The sequence below is a fragment of the Rhyacophila brunnea genome, unplaced genomic scaffold, assembly GCF_057557595.1.
Source record: "Rhyacophila brunnea isolate RB1 unplaced genomic scaffold, BYU_Rbru_1.0 scaffold_20, whole genome shotgun sequence".
Lineage (NCBI taxonomy): Eukaryota > Metazoa > Arthropoda > Insecta > Trichoptera > Rhyacophilidae > Rhyacophila > Rhyacophila brunnea.
In genome coordinates, this window is record NW_028232860.1 from 32680041 (window position 1) to 32703220 (window position 23180).

Sequence of the window (23180 nt, forward strand, 5' to 3'; positions counted from 1 at the left end):
ATAGGTGGACGTTATTTTATAAATTCTTAAAATAGGGTCTGCTTAACTCATCCGGTGTACTTCCTTGTACCTATATATTTTTTTGTATTTACACATTTATAGTGTAGAATCTATCTCTTTTATTATGTACCTAATATTGTTTTAATAATATTTTGTTGTTTCTAAATGTCATGTTGTGAACGTCTTAAACTTATAATTTGTAATGTCCACAATACGTAAAATAAATGAATTGAATTGAATTGAATTAGTCCGGCGGAATGACTTGTAAAATTCCGACGAATTGTGCATCTTTTTTTTATCAAAGCATGAAATTTGGCATGATAAATCGACATACATATTATTCAAATAGTCATTGTTAACCCATTTGTGACAATCGTCGCCAATTTGGTACTGCTGTTGACCAAATGATTCACCGCGTATCCATGGTAAATGAACATATTTTTATTTTGAGATATTCTTAAAAACCGACAAAACACTACATGATTAAAAAGACAATTTCTGTATATCTAAACATTTTTTAAAAAATATTGAAATTAAATAAATGTAGTTAACAAATTTAGTTGTAGCAGTTTTAGTTAATTCATGTCAAATTTAATATATAATGAAATCTGGCTACTGGCCCATTTTTATTTCTTTTAAATCTGTTTTCAATAATATATTGAGCCACTTCAGAATTTTACCAAGAGGCCGCTAAATTTTAAAATGACAGAGAACAAAATATTTTCTACAATCACTCAATGATTTGATTGATTTTAAGTTTGACTCTGTATTTTATGGTGCTGAACACTAATTCGTAGTTAAACTTGACATTTTGCAATTATTGGAAGTCCATAAAATAGCAAGACGGTGGCTAATATATAAATTTCCAATTAATTACTGTTTGATTTGATTGATTTTAATTTTATAAGTATATTTTATTGTGTTTTAATTGTAAATTAATCGTATTTATACGATTTCAAAGATAAACTTGATGCCTATTTTGTAATTGTTTTAAGAAATACCAAGATGATCATTATATTAAATAATATATAATATGCAACTCCTGGGTAAATTTCGTAAGAGATTCTTGGAAAATGTTTATTCATCACGCCGAATTTCATGCTTTTATAAAAAAACACAATTTATTTAGCTCTGCCGCTGTACCTGTACCGCTTAGAAATGATCATTTTTAGGAAAATCCTGAGAATTCTGAGCACGAGTTTCAAAAGCGATTTACGGTTTTACCATAATGTCAATGTATTTTACGGAAACTTAGAAGGCCACCATCTTGCAATAGTATATAAGCAGAATGTAATAATATACCTGTGTCAATCGGAATAAATGAGTTAGATTACCGATCGGCCTTAATTATTGCATTTGAAAATGAACATACACAATCGAAACCTGTTTATCTGGTTTGTCGATTATTATTCAAGAAAAAGGATAAACGGCAACAGACGATCCGAAACATTGTCGCTTCTTTAATAATCTATATTCATAACGTTATCTTCCATATAACATAGATTGCGTACGTTAACAAAGCTATTTTCCGATATCATCGGTGTTATTTGCAACTCTTTAGAGGGCGAGCGGCTCTTCTATATTATCAGGTATGTCACAGCCGAGTCTATTACAAGCCGAAACATTTGGAAACTTACCAACAACGATTGGTACTACCTTTCCTGCCCCTCCCGTTAATGTATATGGATGACCTATCAACGTTTATTTAAACAAGAAACGTGGGAAGTATAATAAGAGAGTGTGAAGATTAATATTTTTTTCAAACGTATGATGTACTTGAATTCAGTTTCATTCATTACAAGTAATTCCAATTTCAGAAAAAATATATATTCATATGTGGATACATTGCTAATAAAAACACGAGTTTTAACAAAGGGAATTATTTGATTTTGATAGATGAGTTACATGATAAATAATACATTAACATCAGTGACGTCCCTAGACAAAATGCCGCCCCATTTTTGTATACTTACAGTATTTTTTATCATCCGTGCATGTGTCGTTTCTGGTCACCAAGGACGTCGAAGGGCAACGAAAGTAAGCTAGACATCGTGAACTCGACAAAAACATTACACTCTTGTTAAACCTTGGATGTCAATTAATACATTTTGTTTGAGCTGATTTTTTTAATGGAAAGATATTTTCGTTATTACTAAGTTTATGTAGCTATTTCCTTCCGCCCCCAAGCGACGCTCAATCTGCCTACCCCACGGGACGTCACTGACTAACATTAACATTCCACAAACGTAATGCATAGCTCAATGCTAGATAATTTTTGGAAATCGATATTATCACCGGGTTTTGTATGAAGGAACAGTCTGACTTTGATAGCTGATAAATAACAGGAATGTATATTTATAAATAACTCTGATAGGTAATACTTATACTTGATTTGCGAATTTTTTGTGATTCAATTCGAAACGATGAAGGGCTTATAATTATGTAGTTTTGCGAATCAATGTGTCAAGCAATCTGCGATCTGATTTTGACAGCTGAACATGAACTGATTGCCTGAATAAATATATTTAACTCATGTAATGTGCGTCTCTAGTTGGCAAAGATCGAATAGTGATTGGCAGTATTGTAGTAATCGTTAATTCATAACTGTATCTACTTTAATTTTCATCGCAATAATTATATTTAACAAATACCTACATACTAAAACTCAAATTCTAACATTCTTGTAAAGTTTTTAAATAAATAACCAATCCCTGGTTTATAATATTAATTTTTTCACGTTTGTTTAAGTAGGGCCCGATCCAAATCGGTAAATCAAAATAGATCGACCTCACTTTCCCGACACTGATGTCGGGTCATACATTGCACTATTTTTTAGGCAATTTTATCGGAAATCTGCAATTTTTGATGCTCGTTTACGGGCCCCATAACGCGTCTCTCAGTAATATCGCGAAAGAAACAAAAATTAAGTTTTAACTCTAAAGAACTTGAAAATCTCTAAAAATAAAAAATCTCTAAAAATGACATTCTCTAGATATTAGAGTTATTTATTATTTTAAAAGTAAGTTTACAATATTATTTATAAGATATATGAATAAATACTAGTCTGAGTGTGTTCGCTTAGACCAGCGATACTCAACCTGCGGCCCGCGGGCTACATGCGGCCCTTTAAGCTTTTATGTGCGGCCCGAAACACATTTATTATCAGGAATTTCGTATATCTTGAGATTAGTTTCGACTTTGACGTACAGATAGTGATACCCGAAGAGGATTGTCATTATGGTCCACATCAGATCTGGTATAAGAGTGTTCCTATTGCACACGATTAATTTAAAAAACACGCATAATTTTTAAAATCTCAAAAATGTTTTGTAAAAAAGGGGGGGTTTCATGATTTTTTTCGTCACACCAGTAGTGATGCGGCCCGCGTTACTTTACAAATATATGTATTTGGCCCGAAGAAAAAAAAGGTTGAGTATCATTGGCTTAGACACACTAAGGTCATCTTTTGAAATTACTCACTTAATATTATGGTTTCATATCGCAATATGCAATGACTCTGAGAGGAATAATTTATTATTTTTACCTTAACCTTGCGTGAGGAGTGGTCAGTCCGACCTTCTTTATTGACGTTGGATTAATGCATACGTCATTATAATAATAATTACTATATCAGATACAATGCATTTAATGTATAAAATCATTAAAATTTAAATTCAAATTCCTTCAAGAACCTTCGGTCGATAGTATTAATATTAAATCAAATCTCTTCATTGACAAACAATAATTCTTCTGTTCTACTGTTTGAATCAAGAACACTGTTAATGGTTCAATTATTATAGTACAGTCGAACTTGGTTATTATGATCACGGAAATAGCGAGATCTCTGATGTAATGAGGAAACATTCGTTGACATTTTAGTTTATGATTTTCTCCATACATTTATTCACTATTATAACGGGCCACTTCTCGGGTATAATATATCGAGAAAAACTGTTAGAGGGCTCGCACATCAGAACTCGCCGCATGCGTCTTACGACGAATTCGTCGATGTGACGTCATCGTAAACCAAGAAACAAACGTTATCAAATGGAGCTTCGCAGATTGGCCGATGCAACTGTAACGCGAAACGATCCGCAGATGCAACATGTCGTATTTGATACAGCCTGCATGTTGTATCTAAAAAAAGTCGACTCCGCGCAAGCGCACAATTGGCGGATCGGCCATTTCTCTCCAGACTGTCGCCGCGTTCGGAGCAGCCACGATGCGGCGAATGTCGATATCGCTAGGCAGATGTGCGAGGTTGTATGAAGGAACGCCGGCTGCCCGTTCTCAGAAATTTTGATTTATGGTGGTCAGGCACACAAGGCCAGTTGTGATGTGCGAGCCGGCTGTGTCGATCGTTTAAAAACAACATTTCGACGCTAAGTAATAAAATCCGACCGGGCAGTTAACTAGACCGATGCCGCCGGGATGGAATTACGTTTATGACACTAGTTAAGTATATTAGTACCTAATTGGTGTTTTTGCCGACATCATTGAAAAAGTATCCACGCATATGGTTGAAATTGCATGTAAAATCCAAGCTTTGTGAAGTCAGTAGGTACCTACCAGCGCCGGCGGCTCAGCACTTTATTACAATAAACAACTTATTTTGTAGTTTATGAATGCCATGCTTGTTTCGGGGGTTTTTATGACGTTTTTCAGATTTTCTTTTATGTTCTATGCTTAAATAGAATGTGGCGTGAAAAATGCTACGAGTATATAACGATATAACGAGTAATGCTTATAACGAGCAAATTCAGTCGGTTCCATCTTCCTCGTAATAACTAAGTTCGACTGTATTTTGTGGGCGCAGTTTTAACACCGTCATCGGCGTAGAGGGAAACGGGAACCTATTACACTATGTTCCCTCTAAAATCACTTTATTTAAGATATAATTTCAGTTATCACTATCTTTATTAAAAATTAGGCAAAGTATGTGAAGGGTTAAAAACGGTCACCAACACAATAAGACGTCATCAAGACTCATTTGATTTTTAATTGCAGGTTTCACGCGGCTTGATACGTCAAGCAAGATTCGACAAAACAATATACGCATTCATGATCATTGATCAGTGATCAGATCACTAAAGACCGGATCTTTCAAGTCTTTAACGATCACAGAGTTGCATCTAGTACAAATACCGTTTGATAACGTTCAGTTTAATATTAACTAACGTAATTACTGATAGAAACTAGAATGAAGAGTTATTTTTAATAATTTAAAGTAAGATTATTTGTTATTAGAGGCCAGGAGATAGTTAAACCATATCCTTAGCCCTCTTCTGTAATTAAGTTTTAATGTCAATTTTCAGAAATATAATTAAAACGTCTGATAACAGCCCAACCGTATTTATGAATTCGGTATCATTTTTCACTCAACTCCCTTGAAATGAAATCACAACTTATAGGTCTCTGTCGCCCGTTGGAAGGTAACCGGACATCATTAGGCGTTCAGTATTGCAGTGCTTCAGTCCACATGCTTTTGGAGATCCCGGGAATGTCACAGTTTGACGCTGCTGATTGGACGACGCCGAATAGATACAAGGACAAGTGTGCGACGGACAACTGGGCGGCGCACAAGTGAATGAAAAATGCGCGAAGGTATACATGTATGATACGATTGAAACCGGCAAGTAGACAAGTAATCAACTAACTTCGTATGCATATAGCAGATAAAATGCATATAGGTACATTGAAATTACTGGTTTTATTTAAACTAATCTGCAAATAATTTAAATATGATTATACCCCGTTTACACGTGTATGAATTTAGTGCTGGCAGTACGTATTATCGCGGGCATAAAAAATGCACGTGTGCACGTGAAAATTTTCACGCGACAATTCGACTGCGCGATATCTGAATGATAGTGGTGAACCTGCCGGTAAAAAAAAACGATCTACACCGCGCAGAGACTCATTTTGAGGTTAACCGATTTTCACGACCTGTACTACACAATGACAACATCGCGTCTCGCTTACTCTTGAAGAATGAGACTGGCGAGGCAGTCGGCATTTTTACGTGTTATAGTAGTTATTATCGCGATAGTTTAAAATACACACAATTGGCGAAAGTAACTCCATACACGTCAGTGTTGCATTCTTTTTCTATGCTGATTATAGGACAAAGGCGTAAATATTATAGTATTTATGTATAAAATATAGTACAGGAACATTTTTCGTCTTGAATCCTTTAAAATTATAGTAATTTACATTTTTCGCGGATTCAAAATTATAGTATTGTACTATAATTATAGTACTGTTGGCAACACTGATGCACGTGTACAGGTGCTATTAGTCTTCTTTGATATATGTTATTTCAAATTAATATTTTAATATAAAAACCTTTTTTTAAAAGAAATATGCATATAATATCGTCTCTGTTCTGGCAGAACATACTAACTGGAGAATACTAGCTTTGAGTAATTTGACGTTGAAGTTGTTAAAAAGTTTGAAATAAAGGTCTATCATATGAGTTTATTAAGTAATCGTAAAAAGGATGTCTTTAAATAAAGACTGTTTATTTATTAAGAAGGTTTCCAGACGGTAAAGTTTGAAATAAGGAACATTTTGGTACTAACTCAATATGTAATTTTTTCGAATTAGTGTCTTCTGCCAGAACAGTGACGATATTAGGTATTATCTATAATTTTGTAAATAAATCTGTAATGTTGAAGACCGTTCTATCTTATACGTTCCTAATACCGGACATGTTGACATTGAAGTGGGAAGTTTTGTCTGATACGATTATTATTTAAATATTATAACCTAAAAAGTTAAAAAAATATTTTTAAATAAAAAACAGAGAAACCTGTTTTTTTGTTTATCTATTATTTAGTACCAACAATGGTGTTCCGTGAAATATTTTATTTAAACGTTCGCCCTGCTATTATACGACGGGGAGACGGCAGTGACATCGCGAATAAACGATACAAGTATAAAAATATAAAATAATTATATACTAAAACATTACTTAATCCGATGATGATGGATAGTGTTGATGGATGACAAAAAATAATGATGAATTATGATGATCATAAGACGAGCGATGTTACCACCACCACCACTATACGAGATGTCTTCTGAAACAGAAGAAAAACACAAACATGTAAACATCTATATACAATATATTATTATACGTCTCGGATAATCCTTGAAGAAAAGGACTGACAAGGATAACTGAAAGACAGAACGTAAATACCTGATAATATTATTGGATCGGAAATATTGATGGATAATATAAAGTGACTGCCCGGCACACGTTTTTTATATATACTTATAAATAATCATGCCCTTCTGTGGTTAATTGTGTTCCTCCATTTATATCTTTAATTTTCTACATGTCCTGAATTAAATATTTTGTGTAGCTTGTGTTGTTCTACTGCTTAGTACTTCGTGAGGCTTTTGGAGGTCAATTTCAGGGTTATGCTGTCCATCGCTCCCTTTCTAGTATAGGGCAGTCGTTGATGACATGCCACGGGAATGGGACAACTGGACTCTAGGACAATTGGACGCCGCACTGTCGTAGACAGGTATACAGAACGTAGACGAGGAATTTTAATCAGTTTATATCTACTACTTAGTAGTTTTAATTAATTTTACTCTTAACCTAATGTTTTCTTTATTGCGGACTGAGAATTACCATGCCTAAGGCTTTATACAAAATAAAAAAGTCTTTTTCGGTGGAACTTAAACATATGCACGATTAAATCATTATTTACGTCTGCATATTTACATTCTCACCAACTATTAAATCATAATATTATAATCATTTAAATATAAATAATAATATAAAATATTTTTTTTAAAGTACCTATAAGTACCTAACGTCTATTTATTTTCGAATTCCGTGGCGTCCAGTTGTCCCGGCGCCAAATCGCCCTCGACCCCATGCCACATAGTCTGAGATGTGTAGCCATCACATTGACAACAGCCATCGTCCCTCAATTAAAATCTTTTTAGATAGGCTCGCACCGCTCCGTTTATTGAGTTATTACTTATGTACAGTGGCGAAGGGTGGAGGTAGGCTCTTAAGATCTGATATAAATAATGCATAATAAACTTTGTTAGTCAAACGTATTTGTTTTCATTGAACTAATACAAAAATGTGTAGAGTTTGTTAGTTTTTTTTAAATTCAGTTAAACCCTACATAATCCAAATATTCGTTTATCTATAAAATATCTAAAATTATACCATACACAATTTTAGATATTATAATTATAGATAGAAAAATATTTTTTATTGATTATGGTTTGGTTTAGGCAGGGCTTAATGAATTTAACTAACCAACACCATCTATAATATGTGTTCTTTCGGCGGCTCTCGTGATGCAGTGGACTGAAAGATTTAATGGAACAATCAACTTGAAATTGCACAAGTATATCTAACAAGGATTACCTAACAATAAAAAAATAATTTTAACCCCAATACTTGCTACTTTCACCACCATTCCGCGAACTTATGCAACTCCCCTCGTACAGACAACATTTTTAGTTATCTGTATACATTGAAATTGAATAAAACTCAAACTGTGTTGTTGGTGACAGTATATACCTCAGACATAATTAACACTGACCTAGGTCCTTTCAAAAGCTTTTTGATCAATCAATAATAACTTTTCTAAGAAATTGGAAATCTCTGATGACCGAGCCTACAAGTGTAGAAAATATAAAGTATAGGACACATGTGTTCATGTAAGCTGTAAGACCATTAAAATGAAAAATGGGGAACATAGAAAATGGTGATGTGTTAAAACTGATATTTTTTTTATTCTTGATCGAAATCTTCTAATTGTAAATGTATTTGTAATTAAATTTTGCCTGTGGTTGTGTCAGTGCCGTCCACGGCGGGAAGTAAGTTACATATAAATTTTTTCAATTTTCAATTTCATTTTCAATTTTTTTTTAACATATTGTGGAAATTACAAATTATAAATTCAAGACGTTCACAACATGACATTTAGAAACAAAGATATATAAATATAGCAGTGTTACATAAAAAAAGATTTATATCAGTAGATAAATTAGATAATTACAAGGAAGTACACCGGATGAGTTAAGCAGACCCTATTTTAAGAATTTACAAAACAACATCCACCTAAATTCATTCTCACGTAGGTGGAACATATCAACACCCGAAGCAATTTCGTTGAACATAGTTATCGCTCTCCCAATTGGCATTACCAGTGGCAGGTTGGTTCTGCACCTTGGGAGAATAAACAACTGATGGTCTCTATTTCTAAGATAGTTATCAGGGACACACTGGTCAACACTGTCCAGAATGGCAGAGTTATAAAAAATAAATTGTATGTATTACCTAGGTATATTAAATTTCGCCATTACACAGTTCACCGTGAGCTGTTTTACCGGAAAGAGACGATCGGATAGTATTGATATTGAAAAATAACGCGTTGTTCGTGAAGCATTGCTGATGTTATGTTATTTTGGTACTGTTCGCCGATAAACTGGATTATTTGTTAGTTTGGGTTAGTTTAGGTTAGGTTAGGTTAGGTTAGGTTAACCTAACAAATAATCCAGTTTATCGGCTATTTTCAAAATGCGTTTTCCGCTGTATCCGCTTTAACCGAACAGTACCGTTATTTTATTACATTCGTTAATTTGATATTGGTTGGTATCAAATATCTGATATTATCGCTGTCATTATTATAAAATATTTGATGGGTATATATCGAAACTTACAAGCACCTATTTGCTATCCTACGTTTGAGTCATTCAGAATTTTATGAAAATACATACGATATTATTGTATTTCTAATTTAAATACATAGTTACTTACCTACCTATTTTATTATGTCTTTCTCTTGTATTCCGGTGGTTTTTATTGAGTATTTTATTTTGAAATGAATTTGATTTCAATGTTATACGACCATCGGTTTTCGACATAATATCACACGGTGAAGTGTGATACGGATGTACAATTTGCTGGGCACGCGAGTAGTGAAATCATTTTATTTTTATTATTTTAATGGTGTATTGTGGACGTCAAATTGATAAAAAAGAATGCATAAAATTACTAATATTTAAATTTAATATAATATAATATATACCACAAACAAAAAAAAAATGATAAATACTTCGTAAAAGGTCATCTTGGCGCGATATTCTGTGATGAATACCACAAAAAACTGCCCCAACCGCTAACCTTTTTAAACAATATGTAATCAGCTAGTATATGATAATGAACTGGTGACTTAATAAATAAATACAAGTTGATAAAACATTATTAATAAAAAATATCGATTATATTATTTATGTATCTGGATAGAAAATAATGCTTGCTCTTAGAAGCAGACTTTTTCTCTACATTGCCTCGTGGGTCTATTCTATATTTATCGACCGCTAAAGTGATAAAGTGATAAATATTATGAAACTTAGAGTAGGTTTGTATCAAAGTATTACAACTTATTGTAACAATTACAATAAGTAGTTGTAATTGTTGCAATATAGCACTTATTGCAACAACTACAAACAACTTATTATAATTGTTACAATAGGTGCTAATACTTTGATACAAACCTCCCCTAAGTTTGATAATATTTATCACGTTATCACTTTAGTGGTCAATAAGTATACAATAGACCTACTGAATGTAGCTATGCTAACCCAGCTAACCTCACGAAAATTGTAATTATTGTTACAATAGGTGCTATAAGTGATATATGGAGAGCATATAATGCGAAGAGCCCTAGATCATTGGCAAGGCGGAATAACAATTGGTGGCCAGAAAATAAATAACTTAAGATTCGCAGATGATACCACACTAATCGCTTCTGATGAAAGGGAACTCTCAGAGCTGCTACACCGGGTAGAGGAAGAGAGTCGCAAATACGGCCTCCTTATTAATAGGAATAAAACCAAGTTAATGGTTATTGATCGGGCCAACCTTCTACCAACACCAAGTACACTCCAAAACCTCGAAACAGTCGACGAGTTTGTATATCTTGGATCGACCATCAGTGGAAAGGGCGGATGCGAAGCGGAAATAAGAAGGCGCACACAAATTGAAAAAATTGCGATGACACGCCTTACCACTATATGGAAGGATCGGGGAATTTCGATTGCCACAAAAATGATGCTTGTGCAAACATTAGTGTTCTCGATATTCCTATACGGAGTCGAGTCGTGGACCCTGAAGGCAAAATAACGGAAGGCAATTGATGCCTTTGAGATGTGGTGTTGGCGCCGAATGCTTCGCATTTCTTGGACGGAGCACAGGACGAACTAGTCAATCATCCAGGGACTGAAGATAAAGGAACGGCTCTCGACGATATGTCTGAGAAGAATTCTGCAGTTTTTTGGACATATTGTCAGGTGCGGACCGGATAACCTGGAGAGACTGGTAGTTTTGGGTAGCCTCCAGGGAAGGCGAAGCAGAGGAAGAGCGTCTGCGCGATGGAGCGACCAAGTGAAAGAGCTGACTGGGGGCACCATCCATTCTGCACTGAGAGAAGCGGAAGATCGAGAAGGATGGAAAGTCTTGGTCGCTCAAAGGATGGCGAAATTTAAATGTGGTCACGATCCTCAGCCATGAGTGCACGACCAAGAAGAGAGAAGTGGTAATACTTCGACACAAAAAAAAATGAAAATCTACCCTTGATAGCTGCCGATAGCGGGCTATAGCAGTCTTCTGTATAGACTAGATGCGTTGGTATGGTTTAAAATACTTGGTTATGTTTGTATAATTTTAGTAATTGCACGTGTATGTTCAAATGCGTAATCATTTTATTTGATTAATAGGTACAACAACATTGGGTTGATAACATATCAATATGACAGTTAGGCCATCCGCTCATGTGAATACTCAAAAAAGACGGGACTGAAACTCCAGTATCTAGCTAATGTATTTCAATGGCGGCTCGCTGACGGCAAGACTGGAATCTCTCAGTTTCAAAACGTCGGCAACTGAAACCGAGGAGACGCGACATGCTAGTCTCCCAGTCTCTCAGTTGCCATTCACCTATTAAACAGTTTTACCAATATCAATAGATTCGATGAAAAATCATTTTTTCTTACCAAAATTGGTAGCACTGACAAGAAATAACAAGCCAAGACGTCAAAAGTTAAAGATGGGCGAACCGATTTTTAATTTAAAATGTGTGGAGATGTTGAGAAATACTCCTTCCCGTATAATTACAGGCTGCCAGAATATTCCCGTAAAGACATTACGGAAAAAGCTTAGAATGAAATAGGAAATACAATGTATTTGACAGTTTGAGGTTATGAGATTTTTAGGTTTCAGTAGCGCCGTGTGCGAAGCATCAGTCACTGGTTAGTTTATGAGTTCGGTCACCAACCAGTTCGTCAGATTTTAGTTTCTGCGTGAGCGGATGGCCTGGCCTTATGATCAACAGATATAATTTTGAAAGAAACTTTATAATTTCGCTAAACAAATAACATACATTTCAATATCCAGATTCTTTGGTATTTTGTACCCAGATTGACACTGACAAGTTGTCAGAAATCCTACGGACGCTACTGACATTATACAAGTCATTCGAGTATATTATTATTGTGTATGTATTTTCATGAATAATTCTATCGTAGCTAGTAACGGGATGTGGTCAAGATTAATATGATATGAAAGATATAGTTCCTTATTGTTGGCCGTGAATATTTTTATAAAAAGTGTAGGTAAATTTAAGGAATTTGAATTATATATGTAAGTACATAATACTTTTAATAACGAATAAAACGGTATTGAAGTGCTGCACATTCGTCTAACCACAACCACATATTAATATGTACAAAGTTTCGCGTCGAAATGTAGCTGTCCTGAGAATAAAATCTAGTTTTTAGATTTATCAACATATTATATTCACGCCATGCACAGATTTTATCGTATCTGCAATAGTTACAGAGCTGTTATTTTTTTTACCATATTACCGATCTGTAGGAGAGGAAAAAATGTAACAAAACCAATTTTCAATTTGAATTTACTGAAAACGTGATGATTCTATAATAATACCTTTTAATTTACTATGCATATCGTGATTTTACCATGTTTTTCTAAGCTCGTATTTTTCTTTGTCCGGTGGTTGTTTATCCAGTATAAATCTTGCAATCGATTTTTAACTAACTTTCTGACAATTTAGCCATTCGAAACTTTTAAAATATATCAGAACACGATGCCAATGCATTATTTTAATACTTTTAGCCATCTTTAAGTAGAATTGAATTCATTTTCAGTTAATTCTGTTTTGAACGAAAAGTTATTTCGGAAGAAATCCTTAATCCATTCCACTATTATTGGTTGCTAAGGCGGTGGTCCTAGCAACTAAATTATTAATTTATACGTGCGTTACTATGGAAATCAAAATGACATTTCAGTATTCTTTATTTGTTTGTATGTTTGATGCAAAATAGCAAAAAAATGATTTGCCTTATTTGTCCTAAATTATTAATAGGTACATCGAATTGTCAAGTTTATATGATTCATATGCAATGACATTATTAATGGACGACGCACTCAATACAGTAGCTAGCAAGTAAATTCGCGCATTCGCATGTATAGGTAGACGTCACGCAATTTCCATTATGCGATATCACGCATCGGGAATTCATAGCAATATGACCTTTATTGTAATGGCGTTAGAGCAGTGTTTCTAATGTCAATGTTCATTTGAGCGAACCCGTTCGAACCGAACCATTCGGCAGACCCAACAAAAAGCATCAGGAATTTATAGCAATATCACCTTTATTGTAATGGCGTTAGAACAGATTATGCCATTCGGCAGACCCGACAATAAAGTAAGTGTCATTTTCTTTTCCAGATGATTCGTCCATATTAATGTCATTGTTCATATGGTACTTACTTGGAACTATTTACGAGTAAAACATTTATTGTAAAAATAAACACATCTTGTCACATTCATTAATTTAATTAATAACTAAATACTAGCAAGAAATACAACTGAAAATTTTACATTCAAGCTAATTGATACTGAGAGAAGTTTACTTATGATTTTAGCAGCAATTTACTTGTTCATATTAATTTGAAGTTGTTTATATCATTTCAGCATAAGTGGATATTGGGAAATACCCGAGAAGTCTACTTGGATATTACTTACATATTTATAAAAGCAATATTTAATGATAGCATTATCTGATACTCATTAATATTATATTTTTTAAGAACGGTTAAAGTATAATAATGCCAATAACAATAATTTTTCATTATCTCTTCATATATGTACGTTACCTACATTTAATTAAATTGTGACTAAGTTTGTATACAAAATATCATTGCGTGACCCATATAATATCGCAGTAATAAAGCGTGCATTCTAGCAGAATAGGTAAAAAAATGACCATTGATATACATACGTGAACAATACAAAGTATATGTTTAAGACGTTCACAACATGACATGAAACGTATAAAGAGAAATAAGTAAAATAATTTTAAATATAAACACTGTTTTAAACAGAACGTAGGTAGGTACCTAAATACAATATTAAATAATATATTAAATAAGTCCACAAGCGATTTGGTTGATCACTGAAAGTAATGAATTTAAAAAAAATGAACCAACATTATGTGTGATAAGTATGTATTCTTAAGGCTATACCTCAGCTGAGGCATGGTCTAAAAAGATCGTGACTAGGCGATGCGCGGATTGTGCAAATGACGCGAGCCGAACGAAATATAATTTGTCATAAAAATCCAACATGCGTCCATTTAATGTTATGTTTATTGTTATATTACTAATAATAATAGTATATCCATAATTAACAATTTCTTTTATTCAACGAATAATTCAGAAGATTTAAGAATATATCATTCCGATTATTGAACATATATAATTTTGAAAAACACTTTCTGAGAGAATATATTATAACCAATAGAAAAAATCTTTTTTGAAAAAAAAGTAAGCCAACCCGACGGAGAATCAAACCCCGTATCTCCCAGGTTTACGCCCTGATCCTTGCATTAGCACTATGCTACGAGGTGTCATACTAATTGCGACAAATTTGAACTATTGGTCAATTTTAATTGGGCGTTTTTGGGGCGCAATTGTGAGTAAATCTGGGAGATTCGGGGTTCGATTCTCCGTCGGGTTGGCTTACTTTTTTTTCAGAAAAGATTTTTTCTATTGGTTATAATATATTCTCTCACAAAGTGTTTTTCAAAATTATATATGTTCAATAGTACATTCATTGACATGTTTTCTTTTTCAGGTACATGCGGAACGTTTTTTAGTCATCTTTACACGATTTAAGAATATATTCCTCCGACGCCATCACAAAACAAATTGACGTGCTCACAGGTCGACCATGGTCTCCGACTGGCAACGCGGCCGAAATTACGTCCCACATACTGTTGAAAATTATTTGCCGTTTCACTTATGTACGCTCTTAATCCAACGAAAACAAATAAGTATGAATGAAAAAAGTGTGCATAATAATAATATTATTATATCCCCCATAGTACACCGAAAATATCATGGTTTGGCAGGGTTTAATTGATTTTTAAAAACTAACCATCACCATCTGTAAATTGTAGTCTTAGGGGTGCTGGGTGCTCGCGCATATTCAATGTGAATCATCGAAAATACAACGTAATCAAATATGGCAGCGCACATTGGTTTTGAGGAGCATTTTGCCCGCCCGCCCCATGATTCACGAGTTGTTTGGCTTCTCAGCGAGACGAATTAACGAAAACACAACGTAGCCCATTAATTGAACACAGCAAGCAAAAGGAGCGCGCGCTGTCTATTTTATCCGCATCTGGACGCGTCGTCGATAGACGGGCGCCTCGGCATTATTTAATAACAGTGAACTCATTGTTTAGTTGCTGGGTGTCAGATATTTTGCTGGTAGAATAACGTCACCGTGAATATAAATTACAAGCCGCCGAGAAATTTAATAATATTTTTATTGCTTTGTTATGAGAGACGCTGATAATAATAATTATTTTGTGCTTCTTGTACCCCTTATTACATAGGTGAAGGGTAATGCGCGGGTGGGAGGGGGCCTACTTTGTAGTAAGCGCACCGAGCGCCGCTTTGGTGGGCTTTATGCCTTAGTTCAATAAATACAAATACGTGTGATTAACAAAGTTTAATGTGCACTATTTATGGCGGATCTTCACAGCCTATCTCCATCCTTCGCTACTGGCTCCGCCGAACCCTTCCGGGTGGCAAATGATAAAGCAAAGATCGCCCTGACGGTGACCGACCTCCACTAGGGGTGGCACAATAAGAAGAAGTGTCAGCGACCAAAAACTTATAAAATAGTTGAATTGGTTCTATTATTAAATAGATTTGTTAAGACGGTGTTAAATGTAGATGCCTGTATCGTGTATTATTACAAAATTATTTTAATATCATCAATTCGTATTTCAGAATAAAATGCAGTGAGTTTTATAGAAATTCTCAGAAGCAATAGTTAACAAAACACTATTATTCTATTAGCTAAAATATATTCGAGATTATTCAATACAAACGTGTTATTCTGATGATTTTCCAAAAAATACCAATGTTGTTATAAGCAACTTTGTACGTATTTAAAAAATACTTAATTGTTCTCATATAAGCCAATGTAAAAACAGCGAGTCCTTCCGTAGCGGCAAATTTCTCTGACGCATATGACGCAATCGATTCGTCAGAACATTTAAAAAGGGGCCTCGAAATAGTTACCAATCCAGCCAAGTTACCAGTTAAATTACACGAAAATCCTAAAAAGATGCATATTTCTTACAAATTGGGTATAAAATAATACACAAAGCATATGACATAACAAATCCCTGAAACTGATATAAAAAGGGATTGTAATATGCGAATTTATACACCAAAAAACAATCCACTAATAAATTTAAAAGTGATATCACTATCATATTAAAAAAATAGTTTTTATTTACAGCAACCTTTCCTTTATACATATTTTATTTTACAACGTTTCTATTAGCTCGTATTCTTATTTGTCCGGTGGTTGTTTATCCGGTACAAATCTTGCAATCGATTTTTAACTAACTTCCCGACTAGCTAAACATTTGAAACTTTTAGAATATATCGAGGGCTTAGTGTCAAACAACACTATCTACAAAAGTGCAAGTTTACAGGAGAGCCAAAATTCGTTATTTTAGATTCTTGTAACTCAACAAGGGAAATGTTTATTTAAAACCTAATGTTAATATTTTATAATTTATTGTGTCTTGTACATTTATCTTGCTTATGATGATGTTAAAATTTATAGGGATAGTTTTTAAAAAATATGAAAACAAGGGTAACTTATGTAGTTAGCGTTAAACTTTACTGACGATTTAATAAGAAATTAGAAAAGATTGACATAACGTTGTTTGACTATCATGTAGCCGTAAATGTAAAATAACGTTATCTCAAAAAAAAAAAAAACACTTTTTTGTAGATAACGTTGTCTGACTTTAAGCACTCGATATTATCAGAACACGATGCCAATGCATTTTTTTAATACTTTTAGCCATCTTTAAGTAGAATTGAATTCATTTTCAGTTAATTCTGTTTTGTATGAAAAGTTATTTCGGAAGAAATCCGTAATCCAATCCACTATTATTGGTTGCTAAGTGGGTGGTCCTAGCAATTAAATTATTAATATTTACGTGCGTTACTATGGAAATCAAAATGATATTTCAGTATTCTATATTTGTTTGTTTGTTATTAATTTACTTCATATCAAGTACCAGTTTGAGCATATTGAGCATAATAATTGAACAAAAAATTTATAAACATTCTATATTATAAAAAGTTCTTTTTATCTTGTAATTATTTTTTTTTAACAATGTAATGGAGGATGTGTGAATAGATTTTTGTTTTTGTTTTACGATTGATGTTGGCCATTTGCTTAACCTATTAGGTCCAACCTCTGGATCCAAACTCACATTGAAAAATAACATATGAACTCGCCAAACCCGGGACCCACGACATTATAAACCGACGCGGTAACCGCTCGATCATTGTGGGGATATCGTAATTTTTAGTGGGTACGTTAGGAGTTGGAATTGAAGGTTTTTATTTATTACCACGTTTTTATTAGCTCGTATTCTTGTTTGTCCGGTACAGATTTGTATTGGACGATTGAAGATTTTTAACTAACTTCCCGACTAGCTAGACATTTTAAACTTTTAGAATATACCAGAACACGACGCCATTGCATTCTTTTAATACCTTTGGCCATCCTTAAGCAGAATTGAATTCATTTTCAGTTAATTCTGTTTCGTATGTTTCGGAAAAAGATTCGTTAAAAGTAATATTTACTAGTCACTATTATTGGTTGCTAAGGGGGCCCTAGCAACTATATTATTAATATATACGTACGTTACTATGGAAATCAATATGAAATGTCAAAATGACATTTCAGTATTCTATAATATTTATTCAGTATTTCTATCAAGTATATAAAAAGTATTTATACATAGAATTGTCAAGTTTATATGATTCAACAGACAACTTTAAAACGTGGTAGGTATATAAAAGTTCTTTTTATCTTGTAATTATTTTTTTTATAGTGGGAGATCTCAAAATTAGAAGCGCGCTACTTAACTGTCCTTGCGTCAGTTTCTAATTATTAATATATCGATGCCTGACACGCAGAGTATCCAGATGAGGGTTGGCGAACCTTTTTATGTACGCGTGCCAAAATTTCCCAAATATTATTTTTCGACGTTTTTGAAGTGCCAAGCAGTTTTTTTACGGGGAAAAATAGTTTTTAAATATCTTATTAAAATAATGATGATGTTCTAGATACCAGTCACAGAACATAGCGTACAAATAGTTTTATAACTTCAGTTTTACGTACGCCAAACATTTCGATCCACCAATTTTGAAACTGTCTTTCTTTAATTCTACCACTATAGATCTACCATCATAAATTGGCATTTCAGCGAGGGCGCTAGTATGACATTGAGAATGTTGCCACAACTAACAAAAAAATGGTAATTTATAATTTTTTATTGGTAGTAGATTTCTGTACAAATATTATTAAAATAAAAAATGAACACAATCAAAATAAAAACGTGTTACCTTTTTTTATAACCACGAGGAAGAAATGCATAGTTGGAAAAATCAGAAATTGGAAAATATAAAGTAGTACTGTGTATGTTTTAGTCATGGAAAAAAATATAATAAAAAAAGCGAATATAAATTAAACTCTAAAGACAGTAAAATAGTATCAACATAAATGGAATTTTAAATGAAACACGATAACTATAAATTACACAAACAATGTAGAAATTATATAACTACTATAATGGTTCAATTCCAGATAGACTATCATCCGATTCTGTGTCACTTTCAGGACCATTTGCGGTAAAAATAAAACCAGTCGAGGTCATATTATGGAATTCAAACGTGTAAATGTCAGTTTAATTAATACATTAAATTTATTTATAAATCCGTTTACATACACAAATAATAGGTAAGTATTCATTTATATTGCTATCCGACATTAATTTTTATTTATATCATAACTTTGAACAAAACTAAAAAAAACAAGAAATTACTTGCCTTGTAATATAAATGCAACTTGGTAACATTGAAAATAAATCTTTAACTGTCATGGCGACTGGCCGTTGTATTCCATTATCGATATAAATAATCAATTCTTTTTGTCCTTTTTCATCATCGCAGAATTGCCAAACTGTTAAAATGATGTCTCTGGCATTCCCACGAACTGTTTTAGAAATACTCGCCATTATGCACTATACTTATTTCTTCTGTATTTTCAATAACACAATATATATCCCGAATTCTGCACGCTGACGTTTGAAAATGTAAACATTTGACTCAGTCTGGAATAAATTTGTCATAACGCCCAATCAGTAAAAACTACTTACTGCGAAGTTATTTTCGGTTTGCGCTTCGTCTGCGGAGACATAATTCGTTGTTGATTATATTAAAATATAGCTTACTTTAAATACTTACCATTAAATTGGTGCTAAGTAGCTATCGAATAATGTCAAATATTGAAAGGTCACATTCGTTTATTAATAATCTCAAATGCTCTTTATGTTTTCAAATGTACAAACAATAAAAATCTTGCGAGCAAGAAAAACAGCGTACCTACCTAAATTAGCAACAGACACTCATTCGTTTATAAAATACTATATCAAATATAAAATTATGTATTAGGTACATTCCTTATTTAAAAGGAAAAAGCTGTTTTTACTTGTTGATCTCTTTTTTTAATAGGTAGGTATATTTTATTTATCAACACTAAATATAATGTGTTTTTGATATTTTGACGCCATTAGAGCTAAATAAACGCAAGCGCAATCCATAATTCGAGAAACATGTTCTAAAATTAAATGGCATTTGTGACAAATTTATCCTCGATAGACAATTTTAGTTTCAAATTCGACCGGCTGCCAACTTACGATGGTAGATCTATAGCTTCACCAAGTATTTGTTTCTTATTTGGTACAGCAATTTTTGTGGGTAGAAATGAAATTGTTTGTAACTGTATTATTTTGGTTTTACTGTTTGGTTTATACGGACAAATTGACAACCGACACAAGAATGACACTGATGAAAAGTGCCAACTATACTGTATTGAATTATTATTAATTTTTCATGCTAATTTCAATTAATTTTAATAGTTTCTACGTGTACGTATGTTCAAATTACTTGTGACATGACATCCATAGATAATATTTTGAACAGAACCCAACCTGAAAACAATAGATACTAGACAACATTCTTATAGAAAATACATAGTGCCAAACCGCTAAAAACAAAAAAACGCGATTTTCACATGACAGTCGAAAAGTGTAGGCATGTAGAAGCGTATCCGGAAATTTGTACGTAAACAGTTCACCGCAGGACACTTATTCGTGCGCCGCAGTACGTGAAACATGAGTTTGTGTAACATTTAATCAAATGACGATATCTTCGTTGAACAATTCACCGAGGAGTATATTTCGGGGGTCTAGGATCATAAGGGCGAAACTACAAAAATGGCTGTTTTGAGTTAAATATTGCATTGTCTTGCTAGAACGCAGTTCTATCATATGTACAAAGATGAAACTCGTATGTATAGTGGTTTGCCAGATATTACTTGGCGTATCTACAAATCCACATGGAATTTTAATGTCATATGGGTGAATGTCCTCTTACACCTTTGTGACTCTGACATTAATGCCGAATAATCAAGGACACTTTGACGTAAGCGGCGTTTCGCCTTTATGTCATTGACATAAAGTTTAGTTTATGGAAATTTCGTAATTTTTAGTTTGGCGTAAGTTGTCAATTTGACTTAAGTAAACACTTGTTATCGGTTCATATTTGCATATCAACAATGTTTTGGAGAGGTAATGATTGTGGATATCTTTAAACAGAACCAACATACAAGCATGCGAAGTAAGTAATTACTTATGTATATTTAAGTTATGTTATTTCGACTCCTAACCGGTCAAATTGTTTTTAAATGTAATCTGATTAAATATTTATATACTTACAGCATCATTATAAATCATGTTTTTGCAGATCGAAATACAGAATTGGAAGACGAAGAACTGAATGTTTTGAACTCAAATCATGTACCAGATAATACACCGACTAATGATTATAATTTCAAGGAGAATAACTCTGATAAACAGTTAACCTTGATGAAATATTATAATAAATTGTTCATTTGTTCAGATATAGCTTTATCCACTAACTTTAGATTTTTTTTCTCAGACATGCATTTTATCATCTTAAGAGTTAATTCGTGGTTGCAGAGCTCAAGATAATATTTTCGAGAGTTTCTCCCTGATACGTTACCAGGGTGGCCAGCAAAATGACTAATGGAAAATAATGCAGAATATTCACTCATCATAAAAGACAGAATTGAACTCTATTATGTATTATGTAATTAATATTTTATATTTTTTTAGAAAACCGGACTCAAAATATCTGTCTTTTGTATTACAAACACTATTTCTTTTCTTAGACGTGCACATCATCCCAGAATTTACTTCGTGGTTGAATAGTGAAACAGGATTTTTTGAAGAGATTGTATTTGAGCCATTACCAGGACATTCGGAATAATTATTATTGTCAGTAGAAAATATATTAGAACCTACGCATGAACCACCATTATATGCTGAATTTAACCATGGTATATACTTCATACTAATATATTATGAAAACAGATAAAAGTGAGCTAATTTATCGATTTCATGTAGAACAAACTCATTTACAGCATCTCAGGAATTACTACGTGTTTGAATAGCTCAACCGGTTTTTTGAAAAATTTAATGGATGCCCAGAAGAAATTACAATAAGAAATAATGTCGGTGATGTCCGATAATGTTCAATTCAGAAATAAGATTGTGTTTTTGATGAGTTAAATAGTAAACGAACACGTATTGCTAAGCCCTACGAATGGAAAAGAAATAAACATATAACTAATAGACAAAACGGAACGTCATATGTTTCAGTTACAGGTAAGCAAATTGAATGAAGCTATTTAAAGCCCAAAGACTGTTCTAAATGTCTCAGAAAGTGCAATGAGAATTTTACCGAAACAGTAGGGCAGATAATGTTGAATTCATATTGGTCTTCAGGCGATATTGAAAAACAAAGACCGGATGGTGCCACAAGATGTTCATTATAAAACATAGTCATTCCCGAAAATTCCGATAAGTAATCAAATCTTCTTTGAATCCGGGCACTCGCAAATGAAATGAGATTCCGTTCATGCGAGAATCGAAAACTAAAGCATTTGGATATAAATACCATCCATCCGCATAGTACTCTGCTGTTCAGACGGCACACAAAAAATACAATGTAACTGAGATGGATCAACAAGATTTTCTTGATTTTTCTGAATTACAAAAATGCATATAAGAAATATAGAATAAAATAAAAATAAAAAAGAATAAAAATAAGAAGATTGATGCGGATGGAGAAAGTGTTATACGATTCATACGGATTGTTACGGATGGAGAAAATATGGATTTGACGAGCCATTCAAAATGCTCCAAGTCATACGAAGAGAAACCAGAATAATTAACCACTCATCTTTTCGACTCCAGCCTAAATACAACGCAGCACTTTCCCTCACTGCGAAAAAGATATCAATGGGCATTATTCAGGAACAATATCATTATTTTAACAATTCTTTAAAGTTGTCAAATCTTGAAAATAATTAAGAAAACATGGATGAAGAAGATGCATAACAAAATTATGTATATAGTTAGATTTA

The 23180-nt window shown here is 33.2% G+C and overlaps 1 protein-coding gene across 2 annotated transcripts in view; it reads right to left on the reverse strand.

The window, feature by feature from the left end:
- The window catches only part of LOC147071544 (phenoloxidase-activating factor 3-like), a 41873-nt gene that overhangs the window by 9618 nt on the left and 9075 nt on the right, over positions 1 to 23180 (reverse strand). Inside the window, exon 2 of one of the 2 annotated variants that reach the window (XM_085948361.1) lies at positions 7056 to 7082. The exons of the other annotated variant lie outside the window; for it this stretch is intronic. Within the exon in view, the coding sequence (XP_085804487.1) occupies positions 7056 to 7082 (27 nt within the window). The remainder of the gene's footprint in view (positions 1 to 7055; positions 7083 to 23180) is intronic. 2 annotated transcript variants of the gene reach the window in all.